The sequence below is a fragment of the Manis javanica genome, chromosome 8 (genome assembly GCF_040802235.1).
Source record: "Manis javanica isolate MJ-LG chromosome 8, MJ_LKY, whole genome shotgun sequence".
NCBI classification, from domain to species: domain Eukaryota; kingdom Metazoa; phylum Chordata; class Mammalia; order Pholidota; family Manidae; genus Manis; species Manis javanica.
In genome coordinates, this window is record NC_133163.1 from 9,247,693 (window position 1) to 9,272,782 (window position 25,090).

Here is a 25,090-nt window from a genome sequence, read left to right on the forward strand (position 1 = left end):
GGGGCCTCTGCCCAGTATTGGTCTCTCCCCCCTTGCCACCCATCAGCCTGCCTGGGGCCTCTTCTCAATGGTCCTGCCTTCAGCCCCCTCAGGTGCCATGACTCAGCAGCCCCAGGAGGGCTTCGGCAGGAGCGTGGGGGACGCCCAGGAGTGGATGAAGGCTGTGCAGGAGCGGCTGCAGATCAACGACAACACCCAGGGGCCCCGCGCGGCCTTGGAGGCGAGGCTGCGGGAGACCGAGGTATGCAGAGGCCAGGCCGTGGTCCACCAGGGTGTTCCTCTCCCTTAGGCCTCAGGTTTCCCAGCTGTTAACTGTCAGGTGTGGGCTAGACCAGTGTTTCTCAGACTTCAATCTACATGAACCTCCTGGGGATTTTGGTTTAAGCACAGATTCTGACCCAAGTGGTCTGGGTGGGCCTGAGATGCAGCATTTCTGACATGAGCCAGGTGATGCCTTTGCTGCCGGTCCTAGGACCACAGCCTCCCAGGAAGGGCCTAGCGCCTGCCCTCTATCTCTCCCGCCCTGGCAGGGACATGTGCAGCCAGGTAGGGCCCAGCACTGCTGGCCCAGGCCTGGCTTCCCACCCGCTTCCCTGCTTCCCTGTGCCTGAGGCCCCTGCCAGGTCCGCCGGTGCCCAGGTCAGCCTTCAGGGGAATGAGGAGGGGGCTCTGCCCAGTGAGAGGTGATCCCTGCAGCTTCTCCAGGGCTGGGGTCTGGCTTTGTCCCCGCCTGGGCTAAGGCAGGGCCCAGTGGTGTACACATCCCAAAGGCCTGTTTGCTAGAGTGACTGGGATAGGAGTCCTGATCCAGCTCTGATGCTTAGTAGCTGTGAAGCCAGAGCGAGTCCTGTGTTCTTCTAGGCCCTTATTTTCCCAGCTGTGAAGTGCAGCATGAACCCTGGCCTCTTGTGTCCTGAGGGGCTGTGGGAAGGACCCTCATGGAGGTGGAAGCCTTCCGTGAATGCAGCCTGGAGAGAGGGTTGCTCTGGGGAAGCAAGACTTGCAGAGCTGAGAGTTTGTTCTGGGGCCCACAGGCCAGGGTTCAAATCCCCACCATGGCCGTGACACCTCAGCAGAGTCTCCAGAACTTGCTGACCATCAGCGTGCTCTGGGGAGAGTGATCCTTGCCACCTCAGGAGGGAGCGAGCATGCAGGTGAAGAACTTGCTGGTGTGCTTGGCAGAGTTCAGGGCATGCTGGCAGAGCTGGCCCCATGGAGGGAGTTGTTTCTGTGGTTTCGATGCGGGGATATTTGCATGCCAGCTCTCCCTGCCCACGCCCCGAGCCCTTGGGAGCTGGCCCGTTGCTTTGTCTTCTGGTTCTCTGCCTCCCCAGCCCTGCACTGGGGTCTGGCCTCACCAGGCTGCTTCCTGGCTGGCTTCTAGACCCTTCTGTGGTCAGGGACGTGGTACACTTCCTAGGACCTGGCTTCCAAAATCTAACACATGGTCGCTAAACATGTGTTGCTCTACTTATACTCAAGCCATCTTAAATGTCTGCACAGCACAGTGCCCAGCAGAGCACCCAGCAGAGCACCCAGCACAGCACCCGGCACAGCACCCAGCACAGCACCCAGCCCAACGTCCAGCACAGCACCCAGCACAGCGCCCAGCACAGCGCCCAGCACAGCACCCACCACAGCGCCCGGCACAGCACCCAGCACAGCACCCAGCACAGCGCCCACCTGGTTGAGGCTGTGCTGAGGGAAGGCCCTGACTAACCCTGTTCCTCCAGCTTTCCTGATCCCTGGTTCTTCTCCTTCTGAGATTTTCCCTCCAACCAACACCCCCCCTGACTTGCCCTCATCAGCTCCTTCAAATCAGAATTGCTCTGGGCTGTGGTTCAAGTGCCCTTCCCAGCTGGCCAGGGTCCCATGCCGTGGACCGCGTCCTCACTGGTGATGGCTATACGAGAGCCTCACACCAGCCAGAGAGCACATCACCCGCAGCCAAGAAGGGTGGAACCTGCTTCTGGAAAGCGCAGCCTCCTCTTCCCCGGCCCCAGGCCCACAGCAGACACCCCACTGGGCGGCATTTCGTTCTCTGGGCGGATATCTCTGCTTCAGGCCAGTTGGGCTTGGTGTTCTGGCTTCCTCTGGGACTGGACTGCTCTTCTCTCTCTCTCTCTGGCAGGGAAGCAATCATTCCCCTGCAAAGGGAGTGGGTCTCAGGGTCTCCCATGTCCCCCCAGTTCAGTCTGCACCTCTCTAATTAGGAATCAGGAGGGCAAAGGTCAGAGGCTAGCAGAGTCATGCAATCAGGACACTCAGCTTTGGTTCAGGGGCCATTGTTCTCATGGGAGCTTCCCAGGCCTGGCTGGCTCCGTCTGGGTGTGGCAGAGAGAGAGTTAACCCAGCTTCTTCCCCAGACCTGCTGGCTGCCCGGATTTGTGGATCCGGATTCCGATTGATCTGAAATTGGGCAGCAGGCAAAGGGAGGCCTCCTGGGCTGCTGCAGAGAATTGTTCTGCAAAGCTCACGGTCTCTGGTTCCCCAGTACCCCCGTCTGTAAAACTGGAGTTACTGGGGTGCCCGTCTTGCCCACTTGGGTAGTGGACATGTAATCAGAAATATCAGATTCTTCACTATCAGTATTTCTAACCCAGTTAATTCCCCCTTTGAGGCAAGAGGTTCATCTTCAGCCACATTGTGGGACCCTTGCCCCTGTGTGGTATGAAATGTTCTGTGCAAGGGGTGGGTGATCTTACCGGGCCTAGAACATTCCACAGCGTCCCTTGGATCTCCTGGCCACCCTAATCACTGGGGTACCTTTGCTGTGCACTGGGGTTCTACTTCGGCCGAGCTGGACTTGGTGTTCAGGCGCTCGCTGCAGCGTTAGCCTCTGGGGCCCTCTACATCCTGCTGCTTGGCCAGTCGCTAAAGCCAGATGAAACCTTTCCCTCTCTTGGGGTGTCTTCTCGCCCCACACTCTACCTGCTGCCCCCACCCCCACATAGCACGTGGGACAACTTGAGGATTGTCACTCTTCGGTAACCTGTGCAGGAGGGCAAGTCCCTCTAGGCTATCTTATTGCTGACCATCCTCATCTGGAGTAACAAAAAGGATTAAGACTGTGGCCCATTTACCCACACTGGGGAAAGGTCTCTGCATAATTGCTCAACTGCTTATAAAGTATACTAACCTATCAATGTTTTAATTAATACTATTTTTAAAAATTAATGTTATAACCCTATGAGCTAGACCAAGTGGGGATTGTTACCACTATCTCAGGGTGAAAAAGGGAGGCCCAGGGTAATCAGGTGACCTGTCTGGGGTCACACAGCTATCAATGGGGCAGCATTTGACAAGGTAGCCCCCCCCCCACACACACACACACAACCACAGAGGAGGGTCAACCCTCCAGCCAGCCCACTGGGACGTCAGTCTGAGAAAACTGCTGGCCCTCTCAGGCTGGGGAACGGCGGGAGCTTTAGGTACAAGTTGTACTGTCAGTTAATACATATCAGAAGGTAAGTAAAAGACAGTAATAGCAGGGAACAGTTAGTGATTGAGACTGTGGCGTGGGCCGGGCAATGTGCTATGACTCTCCCTGCGTCACGTGATGTTACTGTAAGCCTGGGTGTTGCCATCATTATCATCTGCCCTGTGAATTTAAGCACCATGATGAAGGTCACACAGGGTGTAGGGCATGGCCCTGAGATTGGAATCCAATCCTATTTTAACTCCAGAGACCAAGCTTTAGTTGCCAAAGAACTAGAAAAATAACAATAATGACAGTAGCTAATGTTAATCAGAGATGTGCTATTTGCTAGTCACTGTGTCTGAGTCTTGGTTCTCCAAGAAGCCAACACCAAGGTGAGATTAAATGTGCAAGACGTTTGCTCAGGAAACTTCTGTGAGTGAAATTGGGGTGGCAGCCTGGAGAAGTGGGAAGGAGAGATCTGTCCAAGGCGGGTCTGACCCCCAGTCTGGGACTGTCGTGCGGGTCTAAGGAAGTCTGGCAAAGCCATGGGCACCTTGGACCAGTCACCCACAGGGAGTCTGATGTCCCCCAGGAGCAGGCTCGCCCTAGTGTTCCTTTTCCGTAGCTGGTGGGAGCTGCTGAGGGAGCAGGGCCCTGGTGCACACGGAAGACTGAGATGGTTGCGGAGCCTCCGCTGGGGTGCTGAGTCAAGCCTGCTCCCCACATAGACCTGAGAGACAGATACTCACAGCCTCACATACTTCATGTGCATTTTCTCATTTAATTCTGAAAAAAAAATGGGGGAACTAGGTACTATTACTCTCCCATTTTACAGATGAGAAAACCAAGCCCAGGGACATAATAAGACTTGTCTGAGTTCACACAGGTGAAAACAGGCCCAGTGGAGGAGAGAGGGAAGTCATATCATCAGACAGCTCTGGGCGGTTCTGTGCTCATCTCCGTCACTCCTTGGAGCCATTAACAGGCTGCCCAAGGTCGGGGGAGAAGGCAGGGCAGCAGTTCAAACCCCAGCTCCCTGGTCCTGAAGTCCCGGCTCTTTCCAGCATGCCCCTGTCTTCCCAAGGCTCTTCCTGTTTGCCTTTGTCTAATCTCTGGAAACTGGCTTTTGTGTCCATGACAGAAAATATGCCAGCTGGAGCCAGAGGGGCGCGTGAAGGTGGATCTGGCTCTGCGAGCGGCTGAAGCCCTCTTGGCATGCTGCCATGAGGACCAGAAGCCCAAGATCCTGGCCCAGCTGAGGGACCTCAAAGCCCAGTGGGAGGAGACGGTCACATACATGACTCACTGTCACAGGTAGGGTGGCCAGGGACCTTGCCAGGCCTTTGCAGTTGCTGCTGACCTTCCTTGTCTCCCCTGCCCCACCCCAGCATCCCAGCTTGGGCCACCGCCCAGGGGACGTTTCTCCTGGGATTGCTGGGAACAGGATTTTCTCTTGGGATTTCAGCCAGCCCTGCCTGCCTCTTTCAGATTATAATCCAACATAATGATGATAATGGGTAGTGGGGGCCCAGGGGGTTTGGCAGATGATTAATTCTTAGTAGACTTGCCGTATTTGCCCACATGCACACACACACAGCCCGCCAAGTACTGGTTAGGGGGCAGTGGCCTGGCCTCCCTGCCCAGGAGCCACGTGGGTGTACTTCTCATGGCCCTGTGGCCTCTGTGCCCACAGCCGCATCGAGTGGGTGTGGCTGCACTGGAGCGAATACCTGCTGGCCCGAGATGAGTTCTGCCGCTGGTTCCAGAAGATGGTGGTGGTGCTGGAGCCCCCCGTGGAGCTGCAGCTCGGCCTGAAGGAGAAGCAGTGGCAGCTGAGCCATGCCCAGGTGCTGCTGCACAATGTGGGCCGCCAGGCTGTGCTGCTCGACCGGCTGCTGGAGGAGGCGGCTTCCCTGTTCAACAGGATCGGGGACCCCAGCGTGGATGCAGATGCCCAGAAGAGGATGAAGGCCGAGTACGATGCGGTGAAGGCCAAAGCCCAGGTGAGTGGGGCGTGGTGGGCTCCATCTTCATCCCTCCACCCATTTACCCGCACTGGATACCCATCCAGCCACCCTTTTACTCACTAACCACATATCTATCCATCTTCTTACCATCTTCTGTCCATCTTCCCAACACCCACTCACACTATTCCTCCGTCTATGCACCCTCCATCTCTCTCCCCACTAAGCTGCCAAATCTCCATTTACCATCCGTCCACTCACCACCCCAACCACTTACCCACCTAACCATCTATCCATCCACGCACCCTCCTGCCCGTCTGTTGACTTAGTCATCCACCCACCTCCCCACCAACCTGATCAGTCTCCTATTCATCTATGCAACCACTTAATCACCCACCCATCCCTCTAGCTACTCATCAACCCACCCACCTTTTCACCATTCACTCATTCATCTCTCCATTATCTGCCCACCCACTGTCTACTCCTTCACCCACCTACCCACTCACTATCTACCTATCACCCATCTGTTCATCCACTCACCCACCCACCACCTAAGTACCCACCCACTAATCTTCCATTGGTCCATCCACCCAGCCACTGACCCAATATCTACCACCTACACACCCAGTGTCGCAGTGCTTAATACACATGTGGGTGCTTAATATGTGTGCATAGACTGACTAACTGATGGACTGTGATGTTCACATTACCCAGCTACCCCTGTCTCTTCCCTCCTTCCCTGGTTCCCTCCCTCCTTCCCTCGCTTCTCCTGCCCTTTAGCCTTTCCTCCTCTCCTCTCTCACCCTTCCCCCAATCCCTCTGCCCATTCTTTGTCTCCATTCCCTCATCTCATTTTTTAAATGATTTTTAAACAGTCCATTGAGTTATGAAGTTCAATTATTGTTATTTTTTAAAGACATTCTATTTGGTTCTTTATTATGTCCACTGATATTTATTTCCCTTAAATTTTGCACACCTTCCAGATATGGATTGTATGTGACTCAATTCTAAGCATACGTGTTTGACAATCTCCATGAGACTGTTCCAGTAGCAGAGGTCCTGCGGCCTGATGTCGCCGTCTGCTGGCTCTCCTGAGCTGGGTCATTTCCTTGGGGGCTTTGTGGTTTTGAGCTGGGAGGTCCGCCTAAGTGGGGCTTCATCTGTAGACCGCATGGCTGGGGCCTGGCCCTCAGAGCAGCTTATGTTTGCTTCAACCAGGCTGCCCTGGGAATTTACCTTCATTATTCCTGTTTTTATGTCAGTGTATTGGGTTGGGGGTAACAGAATCAAGTGGGTGCTCTAAACTTGAACCCCAAGTCAAAATTATGCATTAAGTCCCTGGCTCCATACACTGAAAGGTAACTGTTTTTTTTTTTTTCATTTGTTTTTGTTTTTGTTTTTATCCCAGAGCCCAAGCTGAAACACAATCTTGTTTCTTGTGTTGGCTTATGGGGGACACTTATTGTTTCTAGTTCACCCTTTGATGGAGGGGCAGCCCCTCAAGGGTCTGCCTTTTGCAGTGGCTTCTGTGCCCTCTGGACCCAAAGTCTTACTTCTGTAGCATGACCATCAAAGTATGCATGTGAGGTAGCAACCTAGGCATGTTAGCTTCTGGTTCCCCAGATCTCTTACCTGGGTGTACCTGTGGGTCTGCATTTTAACAGCACTTGTTAAATTATATCCAGTCTTTGGTTGTGTGTAGTGGAAGGGCATGCAGGCTGTCTAGTCCACCCAACTACTAGAACTGGAAGTCTCCTGGGTCCTTTACATTTACATAAGGGAAGTTGTTCTGTAATAAGCAAAGACCTGGGAATCCATGAGCAGGAACAGGACTCTGGCCCCTGAATGCTTGGGAAGGGATCTGGGTCCAAACCAGGCTTTGCTGCATCCCAGCTGTGTGGCTTCAGGGCAGCTCATTCTACCCGTAACCAGGTGGTAAGGACTGAATGAGTTCACATATAAGCTCTTGGAAAACCGGCAAGCATTTATTTTCCTAACAATAAAGGACAACATCTATTCTCAGTGGCAATGAGAATAAATAGCAACAATGATGCTTGACACACAGCAGGTGCTCAGAGCTGTTTACTGAACAAATGAGAATCTACCCCTGCAGCTTGATGGCTCACAACCCCCTAGGCCCAGTGGGGAGTGACAGGCGGTTCTGGGGCAGCTGTGAGGGGCCAGAATGGACAGGTGGGGTGGTGTGGAGTTCAGCTCTCATGGTTATGGGCAGTTGGTGCTCACCACCTCCAAGTAGCAATCTCTCTCCAGGTCTGTCCCCGTGGCCCAGACAGGGAAGGTGCCTGCCCCCATGGCCCCCTTGGGTGACTTGACAGAAGACAGGTGCTTGTGTCACTCAGAAGGGAGCCCCTGGCACAGGTGCGGGGGAGAGGAAATGGGAAGTGGTCGGGTGTGTGTGGGGAGGGGGTTGCCAGCAGTGCCAGGTGGCCACCAGTACTGCCCACGAGCACAGATGTCACCTCAGAGATTCTCACGGACAGTCCAGGGGCCGCTCCCCTCACTGGATCCCCAAAATCACTGGAATCACAACTTTTATTCATGACTACTATCTTGTCTGCTATTCTTTTTGTGTCCTTGACCTCATTTGACCCTCCCAAACTTATGTGGTAGATAGAGAAGGTGTGACTGGATCCATTTTTTAGACTTAAAAAAAAAAACCTTAAGTGGCAGACACCACTAGCTGCTAGAATGAGCCTGGAGTTCTAGGGGGCTCCCCATGTGGGCTCTGCCTCTGGTTTTGCCTCAGGTCCTGGGGGGGTCACCACACCTGTGCCCAGAGGGGAGAGCCGGGTGGGGGTGCAGGTGCTCCTGTGGGTCAGGCTGGGAAAGTGGGTGGCTTCCGAGCTGCTGGAGCGGGGAGCTCGTTGCTTCCAAGGGTGTTCATGAGACAGGCCAGCCAGCAGGTCCTGGGGGCAGGAGTGGGGCCCTGGGCTGTGGGGCAGGGGTGTGGGGAGGAAGCTGCCTCCCTGGCAGAGGCCCTCAGAGTTGCCCTAATTGCTGCTCAGTCCTGACCCCAGTTTGAAAATGGGGTGCCGGTGCCCGGATCCTACAGAGAGACGTAGATTCACTCCAGCCATTGGTGGAGGCTCACAGGCACTAGACTTTCTCTTTCTGGCCGTCAGAGGTTGGGGCCCTGCTCTTTCTCTCGGGAACCCTGTTAGCTCCTGGATGGGGAGGGGTGCGGGAACCGTGGAGCTGTCTCTTGTCTCCCCCAGAGCTGGTGGTAGAATATTGAGAGGTGGCAGGTGGGGAGGTGCCAGGGCAGGCCCCAACGGGTCCTCTGAAGTTATATTCAAACTGTGTATGAGTGCAATTTGCCAGGAGAGGAGCCATAGCTTCCATCAGATTCCAGAGGGTTCCATTCCCTCAGGGACTGAAGCTACTGAGAGGGGCCGACTCTTACATTGCCCTTAGCATGAGATTGACTCTCTGGCTCCATCCTAAGCAGGGTGGGGAAGGCTGCATGTCCAGTAGCCCCCAGAGATTCTTGGTGGCCCAAATGCCTCCTGTCCCCCGCTCTTCTACATTTGATGAAGGCCTCATGTCACTTAAAGTCTCTCTCAAAGCAGCTGAGACAGCAACCCGAAGCAGGCCTCTGGAATCCAGCGGCAGAACGAGGGCCATGTGAGGACCCCCAGAGGTCCAGGCCTATTCTCAGAGTGGGGAGGCTTTCTGTGATTTGGTTCAGCTGCCATAACAATACCGTAGACTGCGGGGCTCAAACAACAGACATTTTTTTCTCACAGCTTTGGAGGCTGGGAAGCCTGTGACCAAGGGAGCCAGCATATCTGGTGCCTGGTGAGAGGCCTCCTCTTGGGCTGTGGCCTTTGTGACCCCCACTTGGAGGAACACAGATTCTTGACTAGGGCACCCGGCCAAGCCCCAGGGTGAGCAACAGCACCCTGTCAGCTCCAGACACCTGGAAGTCAGGAATCAGGTGGGCTGGTTGCTGTGGGGGACCTGCCTGTTTATTTCGTTTGAGTGTTTTTAATCGGCCGCTGGATTCTGTTTTCTAAAGGCCACGTAGTAGTGTCGTCTTTCTCCCTGCTTCCCGTGGCGGCCTCAGAGGACGTGTTTATCTGGCATCTGGGCTATGAGTCAAAGCCTTCCATGCAGGCTTTGCAGAGGCTTAAATCCACGCTGCCCTTAACTGTTCGGGTTTTGATGGTCCCGACAACTCTTCCCGCTGTTGATGGTTTAATTGTTTGGTCTAATGAGAGAAGCCTGAGAGGTTCCATTTGTCAAGCCTGCCATTCGCTGACACGGCTGGGTCGTCAGTGGCTGAACTGTGCTCTGTGATCCTCGTGCCTGGCACAGAGCTCATCTGGACGCCTGCCCTGCTTGGCCGCCTTCTGTCCGAGTGCCTGCTCACTGTCCTGGAGGCTTTTATTTACTCCGGATTTCCCGAGTGCCAGCACCTCGTCCCTCACACGGGAGCTTTCACTGGAAAGTCCTCTTTGCGGACACATTTATCACCATCAGTGTCAACCCGGGCCCAGCGTTTATTCTCTGCCTAATACTCCTGGCCCACTTTGTTTCATAAATGAGCCTTTCCTGTGGGTGGAGGAAGCTCCGGGAGGGTTTTGATGGATGCGAATAATCCTGCCGGAAGAGGTCCAGCAAGAATGCAAGAAGGAGATGGTCACTGTCTCTTGGTCCACCTTGGGAATTCAAGCGTCTACGGGGCACTGTTGGTGAGCTCTGAGCCTTATTCTCATGAGAGCTGTCTCAGCTCTTCACCAAAGGACTCGGTCCTGTGCCTTGGTGTCCTCATCCCTAAATGAGCATATTTTCTCCCAATTACAGTGTTGTTGCAGAGGTTTAAATGAGTTTGGTATTTCTAGATTTGACGAGGAGCTTCTCAAAGGGAGGGGAAGGCATATGCAAATAGCTGGGACGTTTTCTGAATCCATGTGTCTGTCCACGTTTCCCATTTGAGAACTTTGACTTAGTTTCAGAGAGGGTCAGGGCCTTCCTGGACATGGCCTGGCTCTGTGGCTGAAAGCTGAGGTCAGCAAACTGATCTATGAGCCAAATCCAGCCCACCTCCTGATTTTATATGTCCTGGGAGCTACAAAGAGTTTTTACATTTTTTTTAATCACAGGGCAAAATAAAAAGTAGAATATTTCAAAATGGTGTAAAATACAAATTTCAGTGTCCATACTTAAGTTTTACTGGAATACTACGATTCTTTAGGTGTTTGCCTGTGGCTACAACATAAGTGGCACATTAAGTGGTTGAGTTTGCAACAGAGCCCCAGTGGCAGGTAGAGCTGAGAACATCTGCAGTCCGCCAACCTCTGGGCTAGAGCGGTGATTCTGGAGCGTGATGCTTGCTGTTTAAATCTTGTCCAGAAGACCCTAGAGGAGTTATGTGTCCTCCCAAAATCCACTTGGACATTTGCATAATGGGAGGGTTTGGGACTGTTGTGAAGATTAAATATGAAAATGCTTATCAAGTTCCAGCCACATAGTAGGTGCTTTTTACATAGTAAGTGCTTATTAAATGGGAGTCCCCTCTTTCCCTTTTCTTGACTCTCCTTGATCTGCTGGTGGACACTCAGGCATTCAGGAAGCATTTATTCACAGAGCCTGCCCCAGCTAGACCTGGGGGAAGTACTCAATAAGGGGCAGCGTGTCTCAGGGAGCTCTTGGTTCCCCCAGCAGGAGACGTCATAGACAACGCTGGGGGATAGCTGCCATGCACAGGGAAGGCTGTTAATTCTGCCCAGGGCAGTGGGCAAAGCCAGAGAGAGAGGGTAGGGCCTGGAGGTTAGCGCTGCCTGGTGGGCACCCACTCGTTTGCTCACTTGGGTGTGACAAGACAGAGAGACGGTGACGATGCACAATGGCTCACGGTTTTTAAGCACTTCCTACTTGCCTGGTGCAGTTGTGTGTGTGAGCTCTGACTCTAATCCTACGTGAGGTGCGTGCTGTTTAACCACATCATACAGCCAGGGGGACCCAGGCACAGCGGGGTTAATTATGTGCCTGAGACAGACCAGGGCGCAGAGGGCTCCCAGGCCCAGAGTCTTGACTGCTGGACTACAGAGCCACATCATAGGGTCCTGCCCTTGACCGCCAGGCTGGGGTGTTTGGACTTGAGCCTGGGGACTCAGGTTGCTGGGAAGGGGTTTAAAGAGCGCTGCTGTGATCAGGGGTGTTTTGAACAATGGAGTCCCTGGGCACGCAGTAGGTCTTATAGAAGGGGCACGGTTATTTTCCAAATGTCAGCCACCTTCAGGACACCGCCTTATCCCTGCGTGGCTAGAGCATCAGTGGGATTGTCTGAAAATAAATGATTCCAGCCCTTGCAACCAACATCAGCACTCCTGGGGAGCAGCCTGCTGTCTGTCTGTGCACCCTGCAGACACCACCTTAATGGGGCAGAAATGCCGGCAGCCCAGCTGTGCCCCTGGGTTTGATTCCTGGTGCTTTCCTAGCCAGGTGACCTTGGGCGCATCATTTCACCTCCCAGTGCCTGTAGTTCCTTGTCTGCCAAGCTGGGATGATAATGCTGCCACCTGATGTGTGGTCAGGAGTGTTCACTGAGAGGATATGAGTGTTCACATAAAGTCCTTCAAGCAGTTATGGACCTTGGTAAGCGCTCCGCTGATAGTGTTAGACAGCAGTAGTTGTTACCGTGCCCCTGTCTTGAGGGTCAGTCCCAGGTCAAAGGAAGCAGCCGTATGGCTTACAGGCCCCATGCCGACATGCTTTGGTCTCCAAAGCCTGGAGTCCCTTGGTTTATTGCTAGCAAGGTAGAGAAGAGTATCTGGGGTTTCTTTAGGGGCAGCCTCATGGCTGGTGACTCTGCTCCCCTCCCGCAGGCCAGAGTGGAGCTGCTGGAGCAGGTGACCCAGGAGCATGAGCATTTCCAGGCAAGCGTGAATGAGTTCCAGCTGTGGCTGAAGGCGGTGGTGGAGAAGGTGAGCGGCTGCCTGGGACGGCACTGCAAGCTGAGCACCAAGGACCGGCTCTCCGCGCTGCAGGTAAGTCCAGCTGTGTCTCCACCAGTGGGGTCCGCTGAGGGCGCTCCCATATGGCGGGGCCTGTGTTATAGTCTATTTAATAGGATGTGCCGGGGGCCGCAGGAGATACAAACATCCATGGAATGCAGCTCCCCCAGGAAGAGAGGCGTGGATCTAGTGCAAAATATTTGGGGCCTCAGCTGCTCTATGGAAATTAGTGAGCCGGCAGGGCATTTGGAAACCCAAGGCCACAGCAGCCTGCTGTAGACCCGTGGGACGTTTGGCAATGTCTGAAGACATTTTTGGTTGTCACAGCTGAGGGTGAAGGTTCTCCTGGCATCTGGTGGGTGGAGGCCAGAGATGCTGCCATATACCCTCTAATGTACTGGACAGCCCACAACAAAGAGCTATGCGACCTCAAATGTCAGTAGACCCAGGCCTGCAGTAGGGAGAAGCTGGGGCCACTGGGGCCTTCCTGACTTGCTGTGACCTTGAACGAGCTCTTGACCCTCTGTAAAGTAAGGTAGATTATTTTCAATAATTCAAGGGCCACTTTATAGTTTTGCTACAGCTATACAGCACCTGTACCATTTAATTTTTTTAAAAATCAACTCTTTGTAAAAGACCAATGAACAATGACCAAAAATTACCTTATGTGGCTTGTATAAGAATGTTTACGCAACCTTATTCATAATAGCCCCAAACTGAAAACAACTCAGATGTTAATCAGCAGAGTATTAGATAAACGCACTGTAGAATACAATATTTATACAAAGGAATCCCACTCACAATAAAAAGGAATGAAGTACTGATATACATGACAGCATGGAAGCATCTAGAAAACATAATGCTGAGTGAAAAAAGCCAGTTTCTCCAGCTCACATATTCTCTGATTGGAAATACATGAGGTTCTGGGATGTTAGAAATGCTCTATATTTTGATAAACATGTAACTACATGGGTGCACATATTTCTCAAAACTCTTTGACCAGCAGCACCTAGAATGTGTGTGTTTTACCCCATGTAAAATTATGTTTACTTCAAAAAAGAAGTAGAATATTCTGGAGGCCTTTTCAAATAAAACAGATTTAAAGCTGTTTATATACATTTTAAAAACTAAAAGCCAGTGAACATTTTACTTAAAAAGAAAATTTAAGTCATTGTTGTAAGTGGAGAACTAGTACTCATTCACAATTAGTAGGTAACCACACAAATAAATGCAGTGAAACCAAATGGGGTCCTTCGGTGCTACCTGGCTCCTTACTTTTGCCGGCTGGCGGCGCTGGGCCTGTGGCTGCCTCTATCTTTGTTCAAAAAGGAAGACTAACAAATGTCAGAGAGTTAAAGACAGAGAAGCACCGATAAAGACTTTCTCATTGACTTAATCAAATGGCTCGTAAAAGACCTGGGAAGGGAATTACATTCTCATGTTGGAAGTCAATAAATGTTATTAATAAGGCAGACAGTCAAGCCCCTGGAAAGGCGCCTCTGGCTCTGACCCAGGAATCTAGGAATAATGTTCAGTATGATGTTCCAGGGGCTCCGGAGAAATGCAGCAAATGTTTTCTTTTCCCCTCTGGTTCGTTCCCATCCCCCACTCTCCTCCCACCCGCCCACCCCCGTAGGACATTGGCGAAGATTTTTCCAGGGCTGAGGAATCTTTGCAGAGACTGGAGGCACAGGCTGCGGGGGTCATCCACAACACCTCTCCTTTGGGGGCAGAGAGGATCACCGAAGAACTGGAAGAGATGCGGAAAGTTGTAGAAAAGCTGCGAGTCCTGTGGGAGGAGGAGGAGGTGCGGCTGCAGGGCCTGCTCAAGTCCAAGGAAGCCTATGAGCGGCAGCGGAGGCAGCTGGAGGCTGAGCTGGGAGAGTTCAAGAAGGACCTTCAGAGGCTGGCTGAGGAGGGCCAGGAGCCCACAGGGAAGGCGGGGACTGAGGAGGAGCTGGTGGCCCTCTGGAGACTCTACTCGGTAAGCAGAGTTTGGCTAAGCTGGGGCAGGCCAGATGCTGTGTAGGCCTCTGGGCACTGCCTCCTGGAGCTCCTCTGCGTGGCAGAAGCGCGTTCACGTTGGCCTTCCTGGATCTCTACGTTCCCTGAATGTAGCAGACAAGCGATTGTGCCCATTTTCCTGATGAGAAAACTGAGGGCCAGACAGAATTTTTTTCCCAACATTCCCAGGATCATATAGTGAGTTGGTGGTAAAAAAATAACTAGAGGTGGATTGGCTCCAAGTTCACCCTTCCCCTGCCCTGAAGATGGGATGTGGGGTGGGTTTCCTGAACACAGGGCAGGGGGTGTTAGGTCAGAGGGAGAGCTCCTGGTGTAGAGGCGATGAGGAGCAGGCACAGTGGGGGCTCTGGGAAGGTCAAGCAGTGCCCGTCCTGGAGAGGGTGTGGTGGGTTCCGACCCAGACATGATGTCCAGTCACAGCACCCCCAGACTCCCCGTGTGCACACTCTCAGGAGGTTTGACCTGTGGACGGAGATATTTTTTTTAATAAGGATTGACACCCTTCCCCCACTCCTATCTTTATTAACTCAACAGGCTGGTTCAATGTCAGTTTAATGTTTGCCCATATTTTTTTTGCAAAAAAAAAAATGTTTTTGTGTAGGTAGAAATGAAACATGTATATTCTTTAGGGCTCACTCTGCCTTGATACAGGCCAGATTCCACTGCTGCAATCAACTTTCTGCAAAGGGAATTGTTTCCATTTTAGGGTCGTCTGCGTCAGCACAGGGTACAGGTAGTGTGGCAGGCGGCTGGGGGCAAGGGAGCTGTGGACCACACTGCCTGGCTCCAGGACATGGTTCCTCTCCTTGCTCACTGGCCAGCTTTGGGAGAATTACCTTAATCTCAGGTGAATGTGAAATGGGGCTGATGGCAACAGGATATCCATCCCACATTCCTTACGAACATGTGAAAACATAACTGCTTAGAAAGGCATCTGCTAGAAAGTCAGTGCTCAGAAAGTACTGGCTTTATAAGAAGAAAACAGATCCTACCATTTGCAACAACATGGATGGAGCTAGAGGGTATTATGCTCAGTGAAATAAGCCAGGTGGAGAAAGACAAGTACCAAATGATTTCACTCATCTGTGGAGCATAAGAACAAAGCAAAAACTGAAGGAACAAAACAGCAGCAGACTCACAGAACCCAAGAAGGGACTAACAGTTACCAAAGGGAAAGGGACTGGGGTTGGGGGTGGGAAGGGAGGGAGAAGGGATTAAGGGGCATTACTATTAGCAGACATAATGTATGGGGGGGCACGGGGAAGGCAGTATAGCACAGAGAAGACGCTATAGCATCTTACTGCACTGATGGACAGTGACTGTAATGGGGTATGTGGTGGGGGCTTGATAATGGGGGGAGTCTAGTAACCACAATGTTGCTCATGTGATTGTATATTAATGATACCCCCCCCCCAAAAGTATAGGCTTTTACCATCAGATCAGGGGAGGGGTAAGGTTCAAAGAGTACAGCTGGGGAGGGCAAGGCCCATAGAGCTGGCCCCTCTTCCTATGTCACAACAGCCACCTGCCTGTGTCTGACTGTGTCTGACTGTGTCCCAGGAAGCCGTTCCTGAGGCAGGAGGCTGACCACCTACCTCCCTACAGAGGCTCTCTGCCCCACCTGAGTCAGGTGTCACCTCAATTATGATCAAGTCGTGACTAACCGGAAATCAATGAACAGCAATTCAGAATTTATTACTAAAGACTTTTGTTCTTAAACTAACATTCATGTAGTTACTATTTGCACTTCGTAGTATGTGTTCAAGAGTGAGAAGCACACACACCTGACTTGCTCCAAACCCAGCCCTCCAGAGTGGCCGGGTGCCCTGTGAGAAGGCCAGGTATGTGGCTGCAAGGCGGCCTGACCTGCTTTGGGCAGGGAGCACCCTTGACCCAGTAGGGCAGGGCAAAGGTAGTGGGCAATTAGCCTATCTTAACCAGAAAAGAAATTTGTACTTTTCCCCTTCTGAGAAACAGGCAAACGTCATGGAAGCAGGTTGTGTCAGGGCCTCAGTTGAAAGAGCAACTTGTAAAGAAAGAAAGAAAGCCTCTGCAGGACGAGATCATCTCCAAAGTAGTCCTAGCAAGGTTATGATTTGCCCAGGCGCACAATTCTGTACAGCTCCGTGTGGAGGGCACTGCCATGATCTCCCTTTTACGGTGGGGAAACTGAGGCAAAGTGAGGCTGACAACTTACAGGTGCACACCCCATGGGTGGAGGCAGGAGTTTGAACTTGAGCCTAGGCGGTCCACTCCAGAGCACATGCTTCTAACCGTGGTCAAGCTCCCAGCTCCAGGCTCTCGCCAGCTCAGGCTGCCGGTTTCAGAAATCAGCGTGAGAGGCATGGACAGGAAGGAGTTTGGCCGTGACCACGTCCTCATCTGTCTGTCTGCAGTCCCAAGATCCTCCGCCACGGGGAGCAGGAGGGCAGGAATGATTTGTGACGTCCCCGTGCAGACCGAGGCGGGACAATTTATCCATTTCAGGGAGACTTTTAGCCCCTCAGGGTGAAATCAGAATGGCTTTGTGCTAAACCAGAGTGATCACAGCTGCCTCGCAGGGTCACCCTCCCAGGCATCCCAGGCAATCCGAAAACCGAAGGTGAGCCCATCATAGGTGCAGATATGCATGGCGGGGCTGGCAGGGCCCCTCTCATTTCACAAGGAAGGAAGCTGCACGTAGAGAGGGGCAGTGCTTAGCCAGGCCAGCACTGTGGGGCCACGTCCTGCCAGCTGTGGCTCCCTTGTGACCCTCTGCCTCTCAGGACCCAGGGGCCTTGGCATTTCTGGGACCCACACAGCCTTAAATGGGCTCTTGATCTTCCTGTGGTCCAGACAGGCCTTTCTCCCAAGGCAGCCCACCACCCCACTCCTCCCCTGCGTTGCCTCGGCCGGGTCTTGGCTTGTCTGCAGGCCAGCCAGCCTTCCTGGGGCTTGTTCGTGAGCGGTTTGGAAACTAACAGTCCATGCATCTGATTGTGTCTTCATTTTCTATGGAAACTTGTGCAGATTTCATTACATTTGCTTAATAGTTGAATCTGGACAGGACTATTTCTGAGGAGGGCTGGCAGGGCTGATTCTACGTCCTGCTGCCTACACAGCGTTCCCCCCTGCCCCTGGCTGCCGCCTACAATCCTCTATCTGAGCTTGCTCCCTCAAGCTTAAAACCTCAGTCCTATTCACCTGTGGTTCACCCAAGGCTGAGCCTGATCAGAGCTGCCCCAGGGCCCTGTGCATGGAGACTCTGGGCCAGAGCACAAGGGTGCCTCCTGGAAGTGGGGCAGAGGGTGGGGGGCAGGGTGGCTGAGAGGGGCACAGCTGGCCTCCTGCTCTGTGCTCAGTGCCTTGCCAAGTGGGGGCCCCATTTAGCAGGGAGGAACGGCCCAAGTTTGTACCACTAGGAAGGAGTCGGGGGCGGGGGGAACTCCAGGAAAACCTGGGGCATGCCAAAGCCCATGCACGTACCACCATGCCATCCTGCCTCCTACTGAGCATGGGCCAGCAAGAGTCAAGGGCAAGGTCAAACTCTGTGCTTCCTGGGACAGCAGGAAAAGGCCCCACCTGCAGTGTGGGAGCACAGTGAGGGGTTCGGGAGTGCTCAGTGGACGCCGCCCCCCAGCCTGCTGCTAACAATACCTGGCTCACAGGCACCATCTGATCGCTGTTTCCTTTGGTGCTCAAGAGTCAGCTGAAGAGCCAGGGGACCAGCGCCAGTGTCAGGTCCCCCGTGTCCCGGCTCTGCAACGTCAGAAAACTCTTAGCCGGAGTTTCCTTGTGCATGTAATGAGGACTCAGAGAATTACCTTCCAGGATGCTTGGAAGCTTCCACCAGTGGGACTCCCGGGCACTCAGCATGGTGTCAGCATTCCCTACGCATTAGTCATTTGCAGTGTTAGGGGTTAGTACTCACGACAACCCTGTGAGGTCGGTGACAATAAAGAAAACCCAGCGGGGGGAGAGGACCTGCTGGGTTTGGGGTCGCGGGGTGGGAGGCAGGAGAGCAGGGGCTGGGCTCCTGGGTCCCAGTCCCGCCCTTGGTGACAGTTTTCTCCCAGGAGGCCACTCTCGCCAGGCACGCTCATGCCCCTGCCCCACATGCCTGCATGGAACCTCACCAGCCCCTGTCGGGTGTCCTCTGTGTGCTGCAGGCCACGCGGGAGGCGCTGGCCGCGGAGGAGCCCCGGGTGGCCCGGCTGCAGGCTCAGCTGAAGGAGCTTATCATCTTCCCCCACGACCCGCAGCCGCTCTCCGACAGCGTGGTTTCGGCCATCCAGGAGTACCAGAGGTATCTGGGCAGGCTGGGGGTAGGCAGTGGGATGGGGCTGTGCCTCGATCCCCACACTCAAGGGGTCTTCTTTCCCCAGCTAATGCCAGCTTGAGGAGGCGGGCTTGATTTCTCTTGCATCCTGGTAACTTGAATAATTCGTGTACCTCTCAACAGCTGGCTGTGGCAGGGCCTCCCAGGGCTCAGGCCTTGGCCGCTCTTGATAGCGGTCAGCATTTTGCTTCCAGAAGGAGGCCTGGATTTGCCTTTTTTCCGTGCTGAGTGTCTCATTCACCCGTTTCCATCAGGTCTCCTGCAGCTTAGCATGGGGGAGGGGCCTACCTACCCTAAGGGCCCAAGAGGAGGGCTTCTCAGTAGACAAACCCATTCCCCCCACCCTGTGGACGGTGCTGATGTGGCCTCTGAGCCTGTCTTCAGACCAGCCTCCACCTCCCCCTCGGCCTCTGGGCTCGGGCACAGCAAGGGGCTCCCGTTTCCTAGCTCAGCAAAGACCAGTGGGTCAAACCTAAGTGGAACTGAGCACAGTGTAAATGTGGAATCTGTAGCTAGAGCTGCGTGAGCCTCCGCAGTGTTCTGAGCACAGCACAACTGTCTACGTGTCGGAGGCCCTCTCATCCTCTGCCTGTCACAGGGGGCCCTTCAAGGAGAACTCAGGGGGCTTCCTGCTTGCTGTGGGTCTCTTACCCCACAGTGTGCGCAGGCCCCACATTAGTACAAGCAGAGCAGGGGCCAGGATTTCCTGTGGGATGCTAAAGAGGTGGCAGGGACCTGACTTCCCTGTCTGCAAAGTGGGCGATGGGCCAGGGTGGCTGAGGGCCTCCGTGTCTCTTGAGGTTTCACGTGCTGGCCGGCTATGACTGGGTGCTGGATATTGTCATTGAGAAACTACTTGTAGAAATTATTTGGGCCTAGGATGATGGTCTCTTGCTGGCTTCTGGGAGGTGCCTGGGAGCAGGTGGTACCAGTCTAGGGTCTCTATAATTCCTCTTCAGTGCTTGAGGTTCCCTGGTCTGGAAGCTGGGCTGAGTCTGTTTGAGAACTGGCTACCTTCCTTTGCCCTTTTATCCAGAGGGCATAGACCTCTGAGGTCCCAAAGACACTCCCAGAAGCCTGAGGGCCAGGAGGGAGCCCACCTGGGGAGCAGCACAAGCTCACTCCTGGGCTTACCTTCTCCCCCACCCCTGCAACGCCTGTCTTGGTTTCTCCTGCATGGCCTGTGCAGCATGAAGGGGAAGAGCAGCAGGCTGCGCAATGCCACGGGGGTGCAGCTGTGGCAGCATTCCCAGCGGCCTCTGCAGGATCTGCAGCTGTGGAGAGCCCTGGGCCAGAGGTTCCTGGATGTCACCGCCAGCCTGCCTGACCTGCCCTCCATTCACACCTTCCTGCCCCAGATCGAGGTAACTGTGGGCCTTCCAGTCCCCTGCCAGGGGAATGGCCGGTGCAGCTGGGAGAGGGTGCCAGCTAAGTGTGGCATTTCAGTCACTCTTACAGGGAAAGGCCTGTGTCTGGGTCGTCCAAGTATCTGGGAAGAGCTCACTGCACCTGCCTGGCAAATCCTAAGCCTTCCCAGGAAATGTTATCAGCGACAAAGGTCATCCTCAGTTCTTGGGTAGAAGCAAAACCTGGTGCCTGGTATGGCTCCAGGACTCAGCACTGACCCTCCCACACCCCTTCCTTTCAGATCCCCTGTAGGCAGTCCTCTGGTGGAAACAGGAGGGACAGCATGTTAGGCCGTCACTTTTACTGTGTATCAATTAGGATGCCTGTGACAAGTGACAGAAAACCTGACGAATGGTAGCTTAAAGCAGAGAGACCTTCAGGAGGTCCTAAGGCTGACTTGATAGCTCAACAGCATCATCCTGGACCCAGGTTCTTCCCAGCTCTAAGCCACGTCTCCCTTCATGGCCCTAAGATGGCTGCCACCCCGACAGGCATGCATCGTCACACCAACAACAGCTTGTTCAGGAAAGAATGGTATGGGGGCAAAAGGGCTTTCTCCATCCACCATTTCCAACAGGGAGGCAAATCCTTCCCAGAAGCCCCTATAGAATCCTCTTATCTCTCATTGGTCTGACCGGGTCACGTGATCGTCCCTGGACGAATCAGGGGCTTGAGGTTGGTGGGATTGCCAGGGCTGGCTTGGACCTATTATAGACATAATCCTGGGTTAAAAAATGAAAGAAGACAATATAGGTGATACAAACTTTGTTTACTACTTCATGATGTGGACAAGCAGAACGCCAACAGGCATATGAAAAGATGCTCCACATCACTCATCATAAGGGAAATGCAAATCAGAACCACAGTGAGAGACACCCACACCCATCAGGATGGCTATTATCAAGGAACTGAATACAGCAAATGCCGGTGAGGATGTGGAGAAACTGGAACCCTTGTGCACTGGTGGCAACAATGTAAAATGGCTCAGTGCCGTGGGAAACACTAGTCCCTGTTCTCACACTGGGCCCTGGGAGCAGCTCTGTGAGGCAGGCAGGACAACTTTATTATCATGGACTGTCTAGGAAACCACGTCCCAGAGCCGGGAAGCCACTGGCTCAAGGTCACCAGCCATTAAGTGGCATGTCTGGCTTTGACTCAGGCCTGTCTGACTCCACGGCCAGTGCTTTCCCCACTGTGTCATGATTACATTTCTGTCCTGTCCTTCTCACTGGGGCAGAAAGCAAACAGACTTCTGCCAAGCAGGAGGGAAAGGTACTGACTTTCTGGAGTGCGACTCAGGACTCCTGGTGCAGGAATCTCGAGGGTCAGTGGGCTGGAAGAAGCTGGCAGGGCCATGGTTTGTTCATGGAGCTCTTTGCTGACTGCGAGCACGTCTTACATCATTCTCACCAGCCTTCCCCGGGCAGGCTGGATTTCATAGGCCGGGGCTCAAGCTCCCAGCTCTGCCTTGTCTTGATTCAGCTCCTGCATCTAGCCTCAGAGTGCCTGTGGACCCATAAAGCTCCTCGAAAACTAGTCTTCTGATCCCCCAAAGTTAGACATGGCTGATGTATTGTTTCCTAGGGCAACTGTCGCAAAATACCCTTATCTGGGTGGCTTAAAGCAACAGAAATTCATTCTTTCATGTTCCAGAGGGGAAATTCCTAATCAATCGGGTGTCAGGAAGGCCAAGCTCAGGGGAGAATCCTTCCTTGCCATTTCTAGCTTCTGTGAGTTGCTGGCAGTCTCTGGTGTTCACTAGTCTGTGGCCACATCACTCCAATCTCTGTTTCCATCATCACAACGCTGTCCTCTACCCATGTGCCTTCGCATCACCTTCCCTGTGTGTGTGCCTAGGTCTAAAATTAGTGGACCTAATAAGGGCATGAGTCATCCTGGCTCAGAGCCCACTCTAATGATCTATTTTAACTTGGTTACCTCTGTAAAGACCCATCTCCAATTATGATCACACCCCAAGGTAGTGGGGGTGGTTGAAGACTTCATATCTTTTTTGGGGGACTCCATTCAACCCATGACAACTGGTTAAATGCTGATAGCTGAGAAGAGCTGTCTCTTGTGTGCTCAGTGTGGTCGTGCACTATGATAAAAGCTTTATGAGCATCGTCTCATGTAAGTGTCATGACAACCCCATGAGTTGGGGTATGACTACTCCACTTTACAGATGAGGAAAATGAGGCTCAGAACTGCCCAAGGCCTCCCAGCTAGTGTATAATTTAAACTCTTGATTGCAACTCCCCAGCCTGAACTCTTAGCCCCAGTGATATTGTGTCCAGGTTTGGTAAAAAGGGGGTGAAGGTGACCTCTTACGTAAGGAGGCCTGACCTCTGCGTGGCTGCTCACAAACCACATGCCCTCATCCGCAGGTTATACCGTTCCAGCCCTATCAGCCATGTTCATGCTGCCCTTCCTCCAGGGACTCCCCCTGCCCTCCAAGGGCTGTTGTCAGTACTGCCTTCTCCAAGGAGCCTCCTTGCATTGCATTCTCCCAGCCAGAAGTGTCCACCTCTGCCTTGAACATCCACAGCACTTGGTCAAAATTTCACTTAGGAAAACAATCGCTTTCTATCTTGAGTTGCAGTTACCTACATGGGCTGGGGCTTTTCTTCTTCCCTTCCCAGCCCCATCCTAGCTCACTGTCTCAGTAACATCATCAGGTACAAAATGGGAAGACTGGCCAGCTACGGACCTAACCTCTAGGCCTCTCCAGGACCCTGGACCCTCCAAGCAAGAATGCTTGCTCAAAACAGCTGCTTAATCAGCGGGAGCCTGGAGCTTGGTGCAGGGCTTTAGGGCAGGAAGAGTGAGAATAGGCTGGGAATGTGGTCAGGGAAGGCTTCCTGGAGGAGGTGGGGCCCAAGCTGTGCACAGTTCAGGCTATTTGGGAGGCTGCCCAGTGCACAAGTGCCCTTTAGGTCCCTTCTTCACCTGGTGAGCCTCTACACATCACTACTACACTCTTATGTCATCTCCTCTGGGGAGCCTTCCAGAATTCCCACTAATTGTACTTAGCCCTCTCAAAATATCCCACCACCACCTGGAGGTGGTCCCACAGCTGTCGGTGTTGGGGAATCATTGAGTGGAGGATCAAACTGGCTTAGGTCAAGGTCAGATGCAGGGTGGACAGTTTATCTGGGGGCCAGCAGCAAGGCAACAGGCTGTCAGGAGCTGCTGTGGTCCAGGTGGGTGAGGCTGAGGGTCAGTGGCAGGGGGCATGAGGAAGGAATGGGTGTCTAACCCACATAGCAGAAAGAATTCTTGCACCGGGTTCGGTACTAACATGGATGTAGCAGGTGAGAAAGGAGTGAGGTTGACCCTGAAATTCAGGGCCTCCGCAGCATGTTCCTGCCAGCCTTGCATTTGCTGCATCCTCAAACTGGCACAAAGGTGCAGCCCCCTAAGCAGCTGCTGCCCAACAGATGTGCACCTGGCACCATCAGAGCCTCAGCCGCCCTGCCATGCTCTGTGACAGTGGAGGCCTTGTCTCCCTTAGGCGGCCCTAGCAGAAAGCTCCTGCCTGAAAGAGCAGCTGACGATGTTGCAGCTGAAGAAGGACCTGCTGAGTAGCGTCTTCGGCCAGGAGCGTGCCACGGCCCTCCTGGAGGAAGTGGCAACTTCCGTGCGGGACCGGGACCTGCTGCACAACAGCCTGCTGCAGAGGAAAAGCAAACTGCAGGTGAGCGTTGGGGGCCCACCCAGCATGAGAGCCTGGCCGCAGGGCTGGGGCTGCCCTTCCGGCCAGTGGGCCACACTGCAACCTCAGCTCAGCCCCATTGCCTGCCACTGTGCAGCCCTGGGCATATCCTTTTGTCCTCCACAATCACAGGCTTCTCATCTATATAACCTGGGCAGGATTACTGTGTGATCCTCTGGCTGCTTCCACGCCACCTGCCTGCCCCCAGGTCCCCTCTCTACCCTTCAAGCACACTGAGCTGTCTTGCACAGAGAGCCGGAGAGTGTCAAATAAGAGCAGGCAGAAGCAAACACTTTATAAACCACCACAGGGCTGGAAGCTACTCTTATTAGAGAGACATTCCTAAATGGCTACACTAAATCAAACACAGAATGTGGCGTGTTGTGGACGGCTTATTCTTTTTTGTAACAAATGCTTGCTGAGTACCTAATGATGATGACTGTGTTGACAGTGGCTATGAACTGTGGGATGCTGACGAGGGACCAGGCACTTGCTAAGAGCGGTACATCCATGGTCTCAGCTAATTCAAGTAACAAACATTTGGCAAACATTTTAGACCATTTGCAGGGCAGACGGTCTCTGCTGCAGCCACCCAACTCTGCCATTGTAGCATGAAAGCTGCTGGAAATGAAGGGGCGTGGCTGCATTCGGATAAAACTTTATTTACAGAGACACACCAGGATTTGTCACATTTGTGATATGAGATGTAATTTGCCTGTCTTGAGGGCAGAGCAACTGTAATGTGAAGACCCTACAGTGATTCTAAGGAGGGAGGTCCAGCCCCATCAAGGGCTCCAGGGAGGAAGCTTCCTGGAGGAGGTAGTGCCTAAGTGAGTATGAGCTGGCAGGGGAAGGCCAAAGAGCCGTGTGGTCCTGAGTATCAGGCTGTGTGACAGAGTGCCAGTGAGGGAATTGCTTGATTTCTGTGCTGCCTGTTCTGTGTCTCTGCAGAGCCTGCTTGCTAAGCACAAAGATTTTGGGGCTGCTTTCAAACCCCTGCAGAGGAAACTCTTGGACCTGCAAGCCAGGGTCCAAGCTGAGAATGGGCTTCAGCGGGACTGTCCTGGGAAACAGGCCCAGCTTTCAAGGTTGCAGGTAAGGGGTTTGTGGGGCCGAGTCACCTCTGTTCGGATGCTCAGCTGTGCCTAGTAGCGGCTCCCCTCCTGAGCAGTCACCAGCCAAGGAGCAGCTAACCGGAGCCTCTCACCTGTGATCTGACCTTTCAGTTCAGCTGAATCTCTGCTGATTTACCTAGTGGTTCCT

At 53.4% G+C, this 25,090-nt stretch overlaps 1 protein-coding gene across 8 annotated transcripts in view; it reads left to right on the forward strand.

The window, feature by feature from the left end:
• The window catches only part of SYNE3 (spectrin repeat containing nuclear envelope family member 3), a 105,329-nt gene that overhangs the window by 36,687 nt on the left and 43,552 nt on the right, over positions 1-25,090 (forward strand). For all 8 annotated transcript variants that reach the window (XM_073241897.1, XM_073241893.1, XM_073241895.1 and 5 more), the window contains 9 exons: positions 84-241; positions 4,563-4,735; positions 5,115-5,424; positions 12,237-12,398; positions 14,002-14,349; positions 18,539-18,675; positions 19,898-20,072; positions 23,627-23,809; positions 24,779-24,922. In XM_073241897.1, coding sequence (XP_073097998.1) covers positions 98-241; positions 4,563-4,735; positions 5,115-5,424; positions 12,237-12,398; positions 14,002-14,349; positions 18,539-18,675; positions 19,898-20,072; positions 23,627-23,809; positions 24,779-24,922 — 1,776 coding nt within the window. In that variant the 5' untranslated portion in view covers positions 84-97. The remainder of the gene's footprint in view (positions 1-83; positions 242-4,562; positions 4,736-5,114; positions 5,425-12,236; positions 12,399-14,001; positions 14,350-18,538; positions 18,676-19,897; positions 20,073-23,626; positions 23,810-24,778; positions 24,923-25,090) is intronic.